The following is a 15,026-nucleotide window of genomic DNA, read 5'->3' as shown; positions in this document are numbered from 1 at the left end:
CCAGATCTGGTAGAGAGGGGGAGGAGGAGGAAGACTCTGTTGATGGGTTTCTCTCGGACAGAGAGAGAGAGAGAGAGAGATTTGTCTTTAGGAGTGAATGTATGGTTTCAGCTACTGAGCCTTGTTGTCTTTCTGAAATGATGAACCATAACAGTAAAGAAAAGTTGGGAGTGCGAGCCGCGTCCAATTTCTTATTGCATTTGTCGAAGTAAGTCAGCTTTATGTTGAAGGTAGGGCCACAAGAGCTTATAAAACCATAAACTATTCTCAAGTACAAAAAAAATACTATAAACTATTCCACACCCACGATTATGAACCGTTAGTGGAATGAATAGAAACCCAAATGGTGGAAATGCCAAATATTAAGCCCACCTCCACAATTGTTTCTATCCGTGGCAAAACAAGTGTGGCCTTAGCCCATATTTGTTGTGGTGTCATCATCCTCGCAAGCAACAACGACATCCAAGTGGCAACGATATGGAGGAATTTCCACCTTCGCCACGTCCTTAGCCAGATCCACCTTGTCCATTCGGTCTTTGTGTCGAGCAAACATGCTGTTAAAAAGCAGAGAGCTTCCATAAGAGATGCTATAAGCATTAAGTCCCTTATCCTTAAGCCACTGGAGAAGTTCCCTCAGAGTAGGATTGCCCCTCAGGATCCACCTATCCCACACTGTCCAGCTCATGTCCTTGTGCTTAATGACCTTGGGAGGTACCGGCTCAACCATGGAGAACAAAGGTAGTGCTAGGTTTGCAAATGTATTTCTGTAGTCTTCCAGTTTGTGGTCGCCATCCAGAACCTTGTAAAGTTCCAGGCACACAAGTCCTGTGGCCATTGCAGTGGAGGTTGCAATTGCAGGGATAATCCTACCGGCAATAAACTTGGCTTTCAGCTTGTCCACCTCAGGAATGTTGTAATTCCTAGCCCTCATATTGGCAAGCCCAGCTATCATATCCATATGGTAATTGGTATCATCATCCTGCAAATTTATCAGGCACAGTATTAAAAAACTAAGGTGATTCCCAACTTGCCGGCCAAAAAGATATCATGAACCCAAGAGCATTAAGGGCCTGAATAGAAGTTATGTACATCCAATTGATCAGCCTGTTCCCCTCATTTTGTCTTGTAAGGAATTTTCTGTACACGCATGTTACCTTAACCCATTATCTTTTTTATTTGTTTTCAAAACCTTAACCTGATTATCAAAATCACCCAAATTAATCGGCTCACCATATACACTATAAATAAGGATAGACAGGGAAAGATGCTCTAATATTGCGTTACCTTCTCGAATTGAATCGGTTTCATCCGGAACCCTGGTGGGAGTTTCTCTCGACAATGCTCTAACTTGATAATCAATTCATTAATAACCTGTGCATCATCTATAGATTGAGGAGTTAAATTGGTGGCCTTATCATCTGTCACTATTTTTGCATCTTTCTTGGGCTGAAAGTCTGGGACTTCCACTTTCTCAACAGCTTCAGACAACTTCTTAGAGTTCCTAACCCAGTCGGGGATTGGGATCCCAAATGTCTCTGCCCTGAGTATGGATGCTGCCATAACAAAATGGAGATGACCGGGATCATTAGCTGAGAACTGCAGTGCACGGGGGAATCGCTTGGGGGCAGACCAGAATGGAGCCCCAATGTTGCAGCATCTTCAGGGAAAGTATATGTCAGCTGTTTCACCCGGTTGGAAAACGAGAAAATTAGATAAAAACCCAAAAAACAAAGCTCCTATTAAGAAAAACTCATCCCTATATTTTCTTTTAATCTACACCCAATTCACATAATTGAACATTCTTTATAGGTTTTAAATCTATAGTTAACATTTTTCACATTTTTTAGTTTGACTTTTTTGCCCTTCTAATTTAATAAATAAAATATTCCTCAAATATAGCTGTTGACTATTTTTTGAATTTAAATATTTAGAATTTAATACAATCAATTTAATCCTTCATTTTTCTCTTATTTGAAACGATTAATTGCCTTAATTATCCTATATTTCTTCCTTTCCGATGTGATCTATATATTTGCTATTGTGTATCATCAGATTCTGTTATATTCCTATTATATAAATATTTTTCTTTCTCGACATGATTAAACATCCTCTCATTAAGGTATGTTATTTTGTTTATCCGTTCTAATAGGTGTAGTTATACAATCATTTCATATTCATTAATTTTCTAAAATGGTCGAGTTAATGTAATTAGCCCATGTAAAATGTACTTGATGTAGATTGATTGCTTTAAGATTTTTTTTTCCGCCCCTAAATTTTTCTCCACATAGGTGCCTGATTCTATGAGGTGGTCAAGGACCACATAATAGTTATGTGTAACTGTAGAGTTTGCTTAATATATAATTATCCCTTAATTTTGGCACATTGAATAATTTTGAATGTGCAAGAGTTTTTGCACTATAATTTAGCAAACTCATTATTATCATTCATTGTTTTACAATTGAAATTGAACTTTACAATATTAAGAAGTTTATTTTTAATATCAAGATAATTTAAATACACATTCTTTTTGAAGGAATAAACCTAAAAATTTATTGAAATAGGGACAATAAGTACAACCATAAATGATGTTCATCCAGTATTGAAATAAACAATTTTAAATTTGTTTTTACAATTGAAATATAAACTTTACATTTTCGAACCTAATATAAAGAACATTATAACACTTCATCCGTCATCTCGACTAGCACTTTGCAATGTAGTCTTCATAAATCTCCCAACTACTAGTGCCCTGCATGTTGTGATTCCTTATACAATTGCAAATTACCTTTATAGATCTATTTCAAAGGTAAAACTCTATTAGGATTTAAATACATATATCCAAAATATAGGTATATTAATAGTCAATATTATAGGTTATGGAATAAACAACCTATGATATAGAGTCACACAAATAATTTAAAACTACAAAAACAAACATCTAAATCATAGGTATTACATATTAAAGCAATCTAAGTATCAGGTAATTACAAACAACGATTCTATTTTGAAGGAATGAAACTAAGTTTTGTACCAGATTCATAAATTGAAATTTTTAATTACTAAAAAACCATCCAATTCAAGCTTTACACAAAATCAAAAGATTAACAAAGATATTATACTAAATAAATATGATGAATAGGTAATTTGAATTACGAATATGATATATGTACCTATTTGAAAGAAAGTCTCTAACCCATAAGAAAATGATGAAATAAACCTCATGAATAAGTCGTTTGAAATCATCCTTTGAAATCATATGCAACTTTGTGAAAGGTCTCCACTCAAAGAAAAAATGACGAATGAATTCACTAGCTTCTATATATCTGAAGAAACATACCAAAAATTCATCATTATATGATAATAATGACATTAATGTAAACACTTAAAATTAAGTACTGATAAAAAACTAAAGTGAAGGTAATACCAACAATAACGTCAATCAAACTCCATAATATTTGCTAGATGATTTTGACTATTAATCATATTTAATAGGTGAATGGGGAATTTGATAATGGCAGCTTCAGTAATTCTTAACAACATTGGGTTTTAATATTTACCCTATTTAATAGGTTTTTTTATTTTGAATAAACCTAATTAATTGGTTTGGGTGTATATTAAAACACTCTTATGGATGGGTTTATTCTAAAAGGGGTGTGTGAATTTGGGTGTAGAATCAAATTCCCCTTGGAAAAATAATCTTCAAACCTGTGTAAGCCAGAGCAAATATTAAAATTATTCATACAAAACAAACTATAATTCATGACTATAGAGAGAAAGGAGGGACAAGATAAAACAATATAATAAGGTGTATTATCTAAGAAATTACTTGAGGCGCGCCCAGGCAATACAATCTTGGAATGTTTCGCATCTTTCTCTGGAAAGGCCCTCAAGAACACGCTCCAAGGTGTCCCTGGCCTGTGTATCCCCAGCATTACTCATTGCAGCGGTATATTCACTTGGCTTGGATAAATATGCATTCACTTCCGCTGGAGTTTTCTCAAGCAAACCCTCAAACTCAGATCGAGCCCATGTCAGACAGTGATCAATGTTGTGTGGAAATGAGTGGACAGTACACATGGGTGCTTGTTTCTCTGGAGGATCTCTAGAGGCACCATAGTTTTCTGTTAGGTGAGGAATAACCATCTGAGTGTTGCATTTCGCACCCAGAGTACCCGACTCAAGAAGTGCCTTCTGGAAATATAAGCACCGCTGATCAACATAGAGCCTGGCATTGACATTATCTAGTGCATTAATAACAACACTTAAATTCTCCCAGTAGGTATCATCAAACACATTCTCAGTTTCAGGGCCAACTCTATTCTGCAACGCTACAATGTTGAGACGGGGATTTATTGATGCAGCAGCTAGCAGAAGCGGCAACTGTAGACTTTGCCTGCCCAATGTTCCAATCACGGAAAAGGAACTGCCTACTGAGGTTACTCTTCTCAATTACATCATCATCAGTGATTGTTAGCTTCCCTTGGTCGCCACATGAAGCTCCCATCAGGGCAACATTTTTCAACAACTCACATCCAAGTGCACCAGCTCGATCCAACCATGAATACTTTGGCATCCTCCAGTTTCTTCTGTAGCTTGGACCCAAAAACTGAAATCTGTGCATCATAACGGCTATTTAATGGTTTCAAATCACTGGAATCCAGTGGCTCCGTTGGAAGTGATTCTACCGAGTCAAAGTAGAAGAACTGTAGGAACAAGTTAAACATTTGATTAATACGAGCAGGCAAAACTAATAGCAGATGTGAAACATATTTAAATGGTTAAATTTTAGATGATAGTTAGAAAGTAGAAACAACTCTTGAGGTAGTATCAGATATCTAATTTTGTATGCTGCAAACACCCAATGTGTCTGTGTGTGTGTTGTGAAGCCTTGTCCACACAATTATGGACGCTTAAGCATTGCACACAATTATACTGGCAGGGAGATGAAGAACAAGTTCAACTCATTGAAACATAAGAGAAACAAGAATGTGTACTAATCTTTTAACTTGTTTCCTTCAAGTAAAAACCTCCATTAACGCACACTCCGTTAACGCGATCTTTCAACTTGTTTCCTTCAAGTAAAAACCTCCGTTAACGCACACTCAGTTAACGCGATCTTTCAACTTGTTTCCTTCAAGTAAAAACCTCTGTTAACGCACACTCAGTTAACGCGATCTTTCAACTTGTTTCCTTCAAGTAAAAACCTCCGTTAACGCACCCGCAATTAATGCGATCTTTCTACTAGCTTGTTTCATTCAAGTAAAAACCTCAGTGGCCACACCTTCCGTTAACGCAATCATTGTTATTTGTGTAGTAAAATCAAAGACTCCGTTAAACGTACACTACGTTAAAACAAAATACCCAAGCAAGTCAAGGCAACCATGTGACCACTAAGGACTCCATGAGTCAGGACTATAACAGTCCATGGACCCCGACCATCCTCCAATGACAAGGCAACAACAGGTCACAATGACTATGAGCTTTACGAGACATTGTAGTCAAGATTCTCCTCTGGGAAAGAGTAAAGGACAGGTCAACACTCCCATGGTAGCGACTGATCAGGCAATTGATCCCCGGCACTTGGGTATCAAAAATTAGGCGTGCTGCGCTAACGCAGATCCCCTCATCAAACAATTCTACAGCCACACTGAGGCCTTTCTTAGCTAAGGAGTGGAGGACTCCCTAGGGGAGCCTAGCAGGGGGCCACTCGATAGGGCATAAAGCGTTTGCTCAGACAAATCCATGGTTGAAAACACACTGACACTAATTATGCTCAACATGTTAGTTGAAGTCACGTTTCAATGCTAAGAAACTCCCCAACCAAGAAAGCCTTCCTTGACTAGGGGCTTATTGTCAAGCATAATTAATTAGGACTTTAGGCCACCTCTACACGTCCGAACCTCTTCATAGGTGTAACCCTCGAGAACATCGGCAGGCAGGCTATCGCCTAAGCTCAGGTTAAGATCATAACGCCCCATGATGTGCTTCGTCAAGACTGGATCAAAGAGGCATCAGAAAGCACATACTGATCCTTATCAGTTCCATATCGAAAACCAAATGGAGTTCACTCTCTCCTCCACTTATAAAAGGTTCACTCCACCTAACGTACAACGTAAATACATTGACTGACCTAACCATCGGAGAAGCGAAGACGACCAACCACGGTCTCCCTTCTTGACGCTTGTGTATTTCACTTGACAGGTGACGCTGACGGTTACCTTCACTAAATCATCCGAGACTCCAGACCCATTTCTACGTTAACGAGATCAAGACCCCTCCTTAAATCTTGAGCATTAACTAGTCTTGTTCTAGAACTGGTCGCTGTAGCCTGACTAGAGGTTCCACCAGTCGTGGGTCGGTTATGAGCCTATCATGAGGGGAGGTTAGATAATGCTGAAGAGAGTGAAGTTCACTAATGCCAGAAGTGGCTTACCAGTGCTTGTTCTTCTTTATCTTCTTCCTCATCATCATCATCATCATCATCATAGATAGCTTTTTCTTTTCCTGGTAGACTGAGAAGTAGCATTCTACATAATCATGACTAGCAGATTAATAATGTAGCAAAAGATAAAAATTTGCAGATTGTGTGAAACACTAATCTCATCCTTTGCTAACTACAGTGGTGCCTCTTCGCTAGAGGAGGTTTCTGGTTCCTGTTTAGAGGACAACATGAACAAGCAATGAAATTTATAAATTCATAAAGAAAACTAAGTAGAGTTCACTTAATTGTTGCTGCCATCATTTGTGGATTTGCTGGGCTATTATTTTAATTGCCTTTTGTAGGGTAAGTTCGCAACAACTAGCTTCGAAGGGCCAGGTTGCTCACCTCTAGAAAGCGGAGGGAGGCGTCTCCTGATGGTGGTTTGCTATGAAAAGAAACAAGTTGAAGTTTGAAAACAGGAAGCGAAAAACAGTTTAGCCAGAAGAATAACAATGTTTATCGTTGCTCTTGGAGCAGCCTCAATCTGAAGTTGAGGTTGTGCTTGCTTAGGATAAGCAGTTGTACCCGCAATGGGTTTGAGGTATGTTTCTTTAAGTACTCCACTTAAAGGGTGCAAGATGGCAGTGAAGATGACGTCTTTTGCTCGATCCCATCAATTGACCGAAACTTTTAGCCACCAGTGGTCGTAGTTTTCAGAGACCTCAGTGGTAGGGTACAACTGAGTGACCTAGCGAGGCAAGTTTATCACCTCCATACTGCTTGGAAAATAATCAGCATCAATCCTCTTGTCTCATCTTCACCAAGAGGCGTAGTGATTGATGATGTAGTAGAGAGGGAAAAGCACCTCTTAAAGTAGTCTCAGTTGGCCGGCGAAATGATTAGAAGCATATAGCTCGCAACCCAAGTCCTCCTCCGCAAGTCTGAAACTAGCGCAAGAGATAGCAGTGCGAAAGACCTGTTTGGCTTCCTCTGGGTAGTTGTGGAGGTTTGGCAAAAAGCCCTCTTCCAAAAGAGCAGGTTGAGGTGGCAAACGGGCCGCTAGGCATGAGCACAGCACAGGCCGGCACCAAGTCCGTTAGACCTCTTTATACAAAATCTCATGACAATTCCACCAATGCTATTTCATTAATGTTGTAGAAGTAGTGAAATAAAACATAACGCAAGTATTTTTTTATAAATATTATATATATATATATATATATATATATATATATATATATATATGTATATTAATAAAGACTAATATCATAATAGTACAACTATAGAATGAAGAAAAAAAATATGATACTAAATCTTCATTTTAGTAATAAAGATCATTCTCACAATAATATACTAAAAACAATATCATGTGATTTTGATTCATTCTCCTTCTCATGGTTGAAATCCTTCTTTTAGCAAATTCAAAGGGATTCTAGCAACATCAAGATTGAGAACCAACCCTCTGATTAATTTTGGTGGAGGAGAGACATACTCATAAGAGAGCAATATCATGTGATTTTGATTCATTCTCTTTCTCATGGTTGAAGATACAGATAAAAAGTATAGTAACAGATTGTTGTATCTCATGTTTAAGGGTGTTTTGGTAAAAGTAAGGAGGTCTACTTAGCTTCTCAAATATTCTAAAAAGTAAATTAGTGGTGTACTAAGTATGGGAGATCTAAATAGCAAATTTAGAGGTTCAATTAGAACCACCCTTTTAATAATCACAACCACTCATTCTCTAGTTACCAACACACATATGAATCCTTAAAAAAATTAGCCAGATCGGAAAATGTTTAACCATTTGATTAGCACAATGTTCGTTTTAATTTTATTTAACGGATAACATTTGTTTACATAATTTTAAATGTCCAAATAATTATGGATTTGATTACTTTTTGTAGACACAATTCTTGCATAAGAATCTAAAGGATCAATAGTTAAAATCATTGAATTAGGTCATATACTAGTGTAAAATAGTAAAAATCCTCAAATTCTTAAAATAAGAAGCTCATCTCTAGAACGGGCCTCTAAAATCATTGGTAAAATTTGGTTGTTTTGTAGAATTGTAGTTGATAGTTAATAAAGCTGCGCGTGTCATTGATTGCAGAAGAAAAGAGCTGCATCTGCAGATGAAAAGAGCCGCATCATCAAGTGGTGTTCCTAATCGTGCTGTCCCTGTTGTTGACAGAGGCCATCCACAAACGTCTGGAGGCATATTGTTCTGCCAGGAGAGGCCTAATGATATTATATGTTCTAATTTCTAAATGAGGGTTGCCATTGTTACACATTTGAAAACTTGTGACTGGTCACAGTAAATATTGATTTACAGTAAGCTGGAAAAAACTCATGACTGATGTTTCCTTTTCGTTCAATGGGGGCCTGATGTGTCCAATAATTGTTGTTGATTGGTTGCAATTTTATCAGTACGGACTACCACTTCGTAGTGCTACATTATATCCTATAAAATAATTACTCGACCAAGTGACATATACTACATATTTCAAAGATGCATAGTATAGTTGGATATTTCATTGGTTGAGGTTTTATTGTGACCTGGACAACCTACTTGAAAGATGCAAAGTAATGAAAATATAGTTAGATATTTCAATTGGGTGAAACTTTATTTCGATCTGGATTTGCCCAGGAACAAATGTAAAGTATAGTTAGATATATTGAAGAAATTTATCTGAATTACTACGTGTTTGTGTTCTGAATTACTCATTCAAATGGCTCCCCGTGTTTGTATTCTCAAAACAAAACAAAACAAAAAAAACTACGTTTTTGTAGTGTGGAACAAACTAATTTATAAATAAGATATAATTTTTTTAATTCTTATTTTCTAATTTTTTTTCGTCTGACGTCATCAACTTGTATAAAATCCTGAAGAGAGACAAAAAGAGAAGTAGAGAAAAGAAGGGAAAAAAAAAAGAACAAAAAGATTGAGAGGATAAACTAGAGAAAGGAATTATTGTGAGCCGTACGTGATAGATTAGTAGCTTGGTAGGGGATATGTAAGACCCCGGAAATTCGTGATTAATTTCTTGGAATTAATAAAGTGTTTGTTAGTGGGATTTTGTAGTTCGAGGGTGGAGCGGAAATTATTTTGAACAATTATTTGCACGGAATGTTTCGATTCAAGAGTTGACTTTTTGTACGTTTCGATTTTGTGAAAACTTCCTTCACGAAAGTCGTAGAGCGCGTCGATATGAGTTCGTTCTTATGCGGAACGCAAAAATCGGAGTTCGTATGAAGAAGTTATGGCCTTCGGAAAAATTTTCCATTTTGGGATATATAGGAAAAATCCGAAAAAAATATCAGAAATTCAAGTTTCCAAATCCGGAAACTTTTTCTCTCTCCTCTCTCCCGAGCCATTCCCGAGCAGCCGACTTTGACCGGCGATTTCTCTCTCGTCCGGTCACCAATCGACGAGACGCTTGTCCTTATGTCTTCGCGTCACACCCTTCTACAACTCTGTGAAGTTTCACGACGTGGGTCGGCCCGTGCACGACGCAGAAACTCTGGGAAGTTTGGCCGCGGCGCTGCAAATCGCCTTGGTCGGAGTTGACGGTTTCGGCCAGCTTAGGTGAAATTTCTTGAGGGGTTTTGTTGCCCAGAGGCTGGGGAAGGATTCTCCCAAGGTAGCTTGCAATGATTCAACTCATGGTGATCAAATTTTGAAGATTGGGAAACTAGGGTTCTTCGTGTTTCAAAGCTATCGAGGTAAAATTCGACAATTTGGATTATAATTTGACTTTGTGTAGTTATGAAAGTTGTAATTGGAGTTGAGATGAAGAACTTTTGTGTTGGAAGTTTTGTCAAATTTTGACTTTGGGCCGCCGCCGGCGCCGCCACTGTGGTGGTGGTTTCCGACCACTTCCGGCCACCCCTGGAACAGTTTTTGTTCCTCTTTTTATTCTACACATCGATATGATCATTTCAATATATAGTTTGTAAATTTTGGGAATCGTATGAGCAAGTTATGAATTTTCAAAGTTTTAGGGTTTTAGGTTCGATCGGTTTTCGATCCGAGAGGATTCGGCCGTCCGATCGACTTGTAATTTTGATAGATTGAACGTATAAGTATTCCAGAGACCTCGAGTGGTCTCGGATGAAGTTTCACGTCGATTGGCATTACTTTCGAGATTTTAGTGCAAATGGGGGTTCGACACTCAATTGTTTTCGATTCGTGTACTAAGTTGTGTCGTACATTCCATAGGTGATTGACAGAGACTAGTTAATACCTTATCCTTGCTGTAAGAGAAGACGCAACGGGATTTTGAGGTGAGTAAATCTCACGTGGTTCATTTACGAACCGAGTTATTTAATTTTCGGAATTGATTGATAATTGTAAATCGTTTTCGAAAATAAAGATTTGTTTGAAATAATATGAACTCGATCGACTACGGTTCATAGGGCTACGGCTCACAGGTAAAAAAATGAATTTCTTGTTTTTAATACGTATGAACTATAGTTGGTATTAGTAGTCATTCCTGAGAGGACAACTACGTATATATATATATATATATATACGTGAAATATATATCTAGATGATGTGGCATTGTAATATGTAGATTATTGAATTGAACATTTACTTATGTCGGAAATATATATGTATTGGTAGAATTGTTGTGATGCAAACAATATTTGTGAGTGAGTTCATATATTATTTTGGAGTATGACTTTTCGGGAAACAATATGTAGTGGGAAATGGTATTTCTATTGTTTTGAAAAATGTTTGAAGATGTGGGAGTCACAGGTTGTGATTTCTCCTTTTGGTGATTTGAATAACGTTTTGGGTCCAATGAGACTCGTTTAAATGTTTTGATCTAAGGGTCAGGTTGACCAAAGGATCCGGGGTCGCAGGTTGTGACCTCAGGCAATTATTATCGTACGGCTGAACCTTGGCTGAGGTGACAGGTTACGATTTAGTTAGAGCTCTAGTCTGTCTGCCAACGTGTCCAGGTTGGACCGGATTTTCATATTGATTTGTTAGGTTAACATTTCCTATGATTTTGTCACGGGGTGACTGGAATTGTCCTTTTGGAAAAAGGTGTTGAGTTTTGGAAGGATTCATTAGCGTGAGTTGTTGAGTTCTTTAATTAATTTTCTTTTTCATTTCTATTGTTGATTTCTTTATTTCTCTCTCTTTTCCACTTCTATTGTTGATTTTTATGTAGTCTCCTGAACTAAATTTCTATGCAAGGATTACTAGTATTTTTTTGTGTCGATTTGTTGTCTTTGGATCGAAAAGGTGTTTTAGTGGTTTTCTAGGTTTACTCATACGAGCTTGCAAAAGCTTACCGGGTTTGTTATTTCAACCTGGTGCACTATTCCATGGTGTAGGGTTTATTGTGCAGGTTAGAATATCGATTAATCATCTTCGAAGCTGAGGTGTACCTTTTGTAGCGTGGATATAGAAGTGTATTGGTTTAAGTCTTCCGCTGTGTAGAGAGTTGGTGAGCCGATTTACTTATTGAATTGTTGTTCAACTTAATTTGTAAACAGTTGGTGATGTAATATGTGACTCTAAAGAACAAGTCGGTATTGACATTGTGAGCTCGGTTTCTTTAGTTGCTTAATTTAAATATATGAAAAATTTTCTAAGCGTTTTCTTGTGCTTTGTTGTGTTTTCACGTTTCGGATTTGAATTCCTTTATTCAAAATTCGGGGCGTGACAGGATAGCTGTTTTCCGCCAATGGGTAGTATCAAGGACTGAAATATCTGCGATATTTCCGATATCTCCATTTTCTTAGGGACTGATATATCATAGGGGGAAAATATCTTATCTTCCACCATTTCTGCGAAATTTCTCCAATATCGTCAAATATTCCTAATATATTAGATATTTTGGATATATCCTAGATAAAATGAAGAAATATTTGTAAAATTTGATTGGAAAAAAATAAAAAATAAAAACTCAGTTATTCACAGAAAAATATACATTATGGAATATGGATGTTATATCAGGGTGTAAAATTTTAATAATGTTTAAGGAAAGGGGAATTGTAGAGAGAATTGGGAGAATAGTCGTGTCTTTCATTGATAATAGAAGCCTCTATATAGAGGATACAAGTACTTAATCTTTGAGTACAAGGAATCCTATTCTAATTAGAACTAAGAATCTAGAACAATCTTCTCCTATTACAACAATAGAAAGTATTCCTAGTTTGGTAAGGCACACATAAGTCGAATATCCTTCAACACTCCCCCTTGTGCCATCCAAACATGATGTCATCATGACACCATCACACTTCAAATCTTGCCTCAGTAAAAAACTGACTCGAGTAATAAAAACTCTGTGGGACAAAAAAAAACTCGAGGAGAAGAAAAGAGTACAACACACCCTTCACTATTCGAGATCAAACATGTAGTCATCATACCTTCCCCTGATGTCGAGATCTCCCCCTGATTGCTACAATCATGGGAGTTTGGATAATTTCCGCATTCCGATACTCTTCACATGTTTCTCGAAAGTGGATTTTAAGTAACGACTTGATGGATAAGTCCGCTACATTATCCTCAGATCGGATTTGATTTACTTCAATCTTTGGAACTGTTTGTTATTGTTGATTATAAAAGAATTTAGGCGATATATGCTTGGTGTTATCGCCCTTGATGAAACCTTGCTCCATTTGTTAAATGCAAGCTGCATTATCCTCATAAATGCATGTAGGTTCATCTATGGTAGACTTCAAACTACAAGTTCTTCGAATATGTCCAACTATGGATCTTAACCATATGCATTCACGCACAGCTTCATGTAGAGCAATGATTTATGCGTGATTCGAAGAAGTACCGACAATGATCTGCTTTGAAGACCCCTAAGGTATCGCGGTGCTTCCCATGTGTTGTGAAATTTTAATTCAAACTCGCAAGCGCACGAATCGTCGTTAGTATAGTGTGCAAGTACGAGGTCGTTCCAACTGAGGATTGATAATCAATTTAAATCCTAACCTAATTAATCCAAACACAAAAACACATAAACAATCAAACTAAAGAAGATATGGTTTTAAGGTTTTCGAATAAAGAAATAATATGAAAATTAAAGAAAGAAACAAACAAACAAATAATGATAAAACCTAGCTAGAGTTTCAAAATCAACCACTGACAATCCTATTTATGTTTCAATGCAATTAACAGATTCTTTTGTTTCTCTAGATGATAATTCCCGTATCTAAGTCCTTCTCAGGTACTCTAGACCATAGTTTTCCTTAAGTGTATGTTGCTCTCCCTCTCGGGTAAAGATCTAATATCCTAACTATGCAGTTTATCCTTCTCAGGTATAAATTTAACATGCAAGACTCATTACGCTTTAGAAAACAAGGGAATCAAGCAAACCATTAGTCTTTCTCAAGTAATAATGCAATTTACCACACTTAATCACAAGAAGCTAATCAAATTATATTGCATCTCTGCTTCAAATTTGTCTTCCAATTACTATATGCAAAGCCCTAAGGTGATCAATCAAAGAACTTAAACATAAAGCATCAATTCAAATAATGATTAAGCATTCATCATAAAGAAACTATAAATCCATCAATAAAACATCAAAGTACATAAACAATCATGATAGAGCATTATCCTAACCCTAGAAAAGGTTTAACAAAAGATAACTAAGTAAAACATAGGAAAAACATAAAAAGAATGGAAGGGGAAAAGAAAGGGAAGATGGATGAGTCGTCTCTGCTCCTTAGGCGTCTACATTGTGCTCCCGAGACTCCTTTCTCATGTAAATTCGTGCTCCCTTCTATAGGGAAGATTTCTGCTCATCTTTGGCTTCATGTTTCCTTGTAAAACTTGGGTTTAGATTCCTTTCTTCATTTGGAATGGGAAAACCTTGAAATATCTCTTCTAGAAGTAGGAATAAGTTCATCATTTAATCCTCATCTGAATTAACTTCCTTGAAACATTAGGATTGACGATCTTGTGCCACGGAACTTGAGTTCTCCATGAATGGTTGTAAATTCCCGAGCAGATTTCCTGTCCGACCTATATCACTCAAATAATCATAACTTTCTCCAGAAGTACCGAAATCGAGATCCGTAAAATTCTACAGAAAGTAGACATCCGTAGCTTTCCATGCATATAAGGCTCATTGTCTGATTCGATCTAGGTAACTCCCAGTAATTCGGTGAAGTTGGGTGTTCTGCACAGGCAGATTCTGGGACCTGTGCGTCTTTTAATCCTAGTTAGCTCATTTTAACTTCTTTTCTTCTGTTTATGAGACAAACCTACAAAAACACTATAACAGCATAAATGACTCGAAATAAGGAGGACTAAGCATAAATACTAAGATTAAGAGGCAAAGAAATATAGGAAAATATGAGCACATCACCATGGTAAAGACATAACCAATTTGGGTACGACCTTTGTGCGGGTCAGAGAGATACCCTGCATCAGCAGAACCCATCAAAACATCACCATCATTTTGACGGAGATAGGGAGGACGCTAGCCACGCTTGGTGGCGGCTGTGACGACGGCTTTCGGGTCTATGGAGTCTAATTCCATCTTATTGTCCATTCTTTTCTCTCTTTAGGGATAGAACAAGCGCATATCTATCGTACCCTTTAAGTATCGAAAGATTGTCTTTACACCAATCC

At 37.2% G+C, this 15,026-nt stretch overlaps 1 protein-coding gene and 1 pseudogene across 1 annotated transcript; both read right to left on the bottom strand.

Annotated features, from left to right (window-relative positions):
* Positions 1-412: 412 nt before the first annotated feature.
* LOC133730318 (ubiquitin-activating enzyme E1 1-like) lies at positions 413-1,831 on the bottom strand (annotated as a pseudogene).
* Positions 1,832-3,599: 1,768 nt separating this feature from the next.
* Positions 3,600-6,526, bottom strand: LOC133730317 (ubiquitin-activating enzyme E1 1-like). Its single transcript, XM_062157935.1, has 4 exons — positions 6,434-6,526; positions 4,531-4,703; positions 3,827-4,441; positions 3,600-3,705 (listed from the first exon to the last, which is right to left on the bottom strand). The coding sequence occupies exons 1-4, from the start codon at positions 6,524-6,526 to the stop codon at positions 3,615-3,617; spliced, it is 972 nt and encodes a 323-aa protein (XP_062013919.1). The 3' UTR covers positions 3,600-3,614.
* Between the last annotated feature and the right edge of the window lie 8,500 nt (positions 6,527-15,026).

Source organism: Rosa rugosa, chromosome 2 (assembly GCF_958449725.1).
Source record: "Rosa rugosa chromosome 2, drRosRugo1.1, whole genome shotgun sequence".
NCBI classification, from domain to species: domain Eukaryota; kingdom Viridiplantae; phylum Streptophyta; class Magnoliopsida; order Rosales; family Rosaceae; genus Rosa; species Rosa rugosa.
Note: the sequence above shows the minus strand (reverse complement) of the source record. Positions and strands in the feature narration are given on the sequence as shown.

What these genes read in the sequence shown, in the direction of transcription:
- LOC133730317 (XM_062157935.1), bottom strand. Translation starts at nt 6,526, where the DNA reads ATGCTACTTCTCAGTCTACCAGGAAAAGAAAAAGCTATCTATGATGAT. An exon ending in ATAAAGAAGAACAAGCACTG is followed by an intron (nt 4,704 to 6,433) that starts GTAAGCCACTTC and finishes TTGTTCCTACAG; the next exon opens with TTCTTCTACTTTGACTCGGT. An exon ending in TCGAGCTGGTGCACTTGGAT is followed by an intron (nt 4,442 to 4,530) that starts GTGAGTTGTTGA and finishes GTAATTGAGAAG; the next exon opens with AGTAACCTCAGTAGGCAGTT.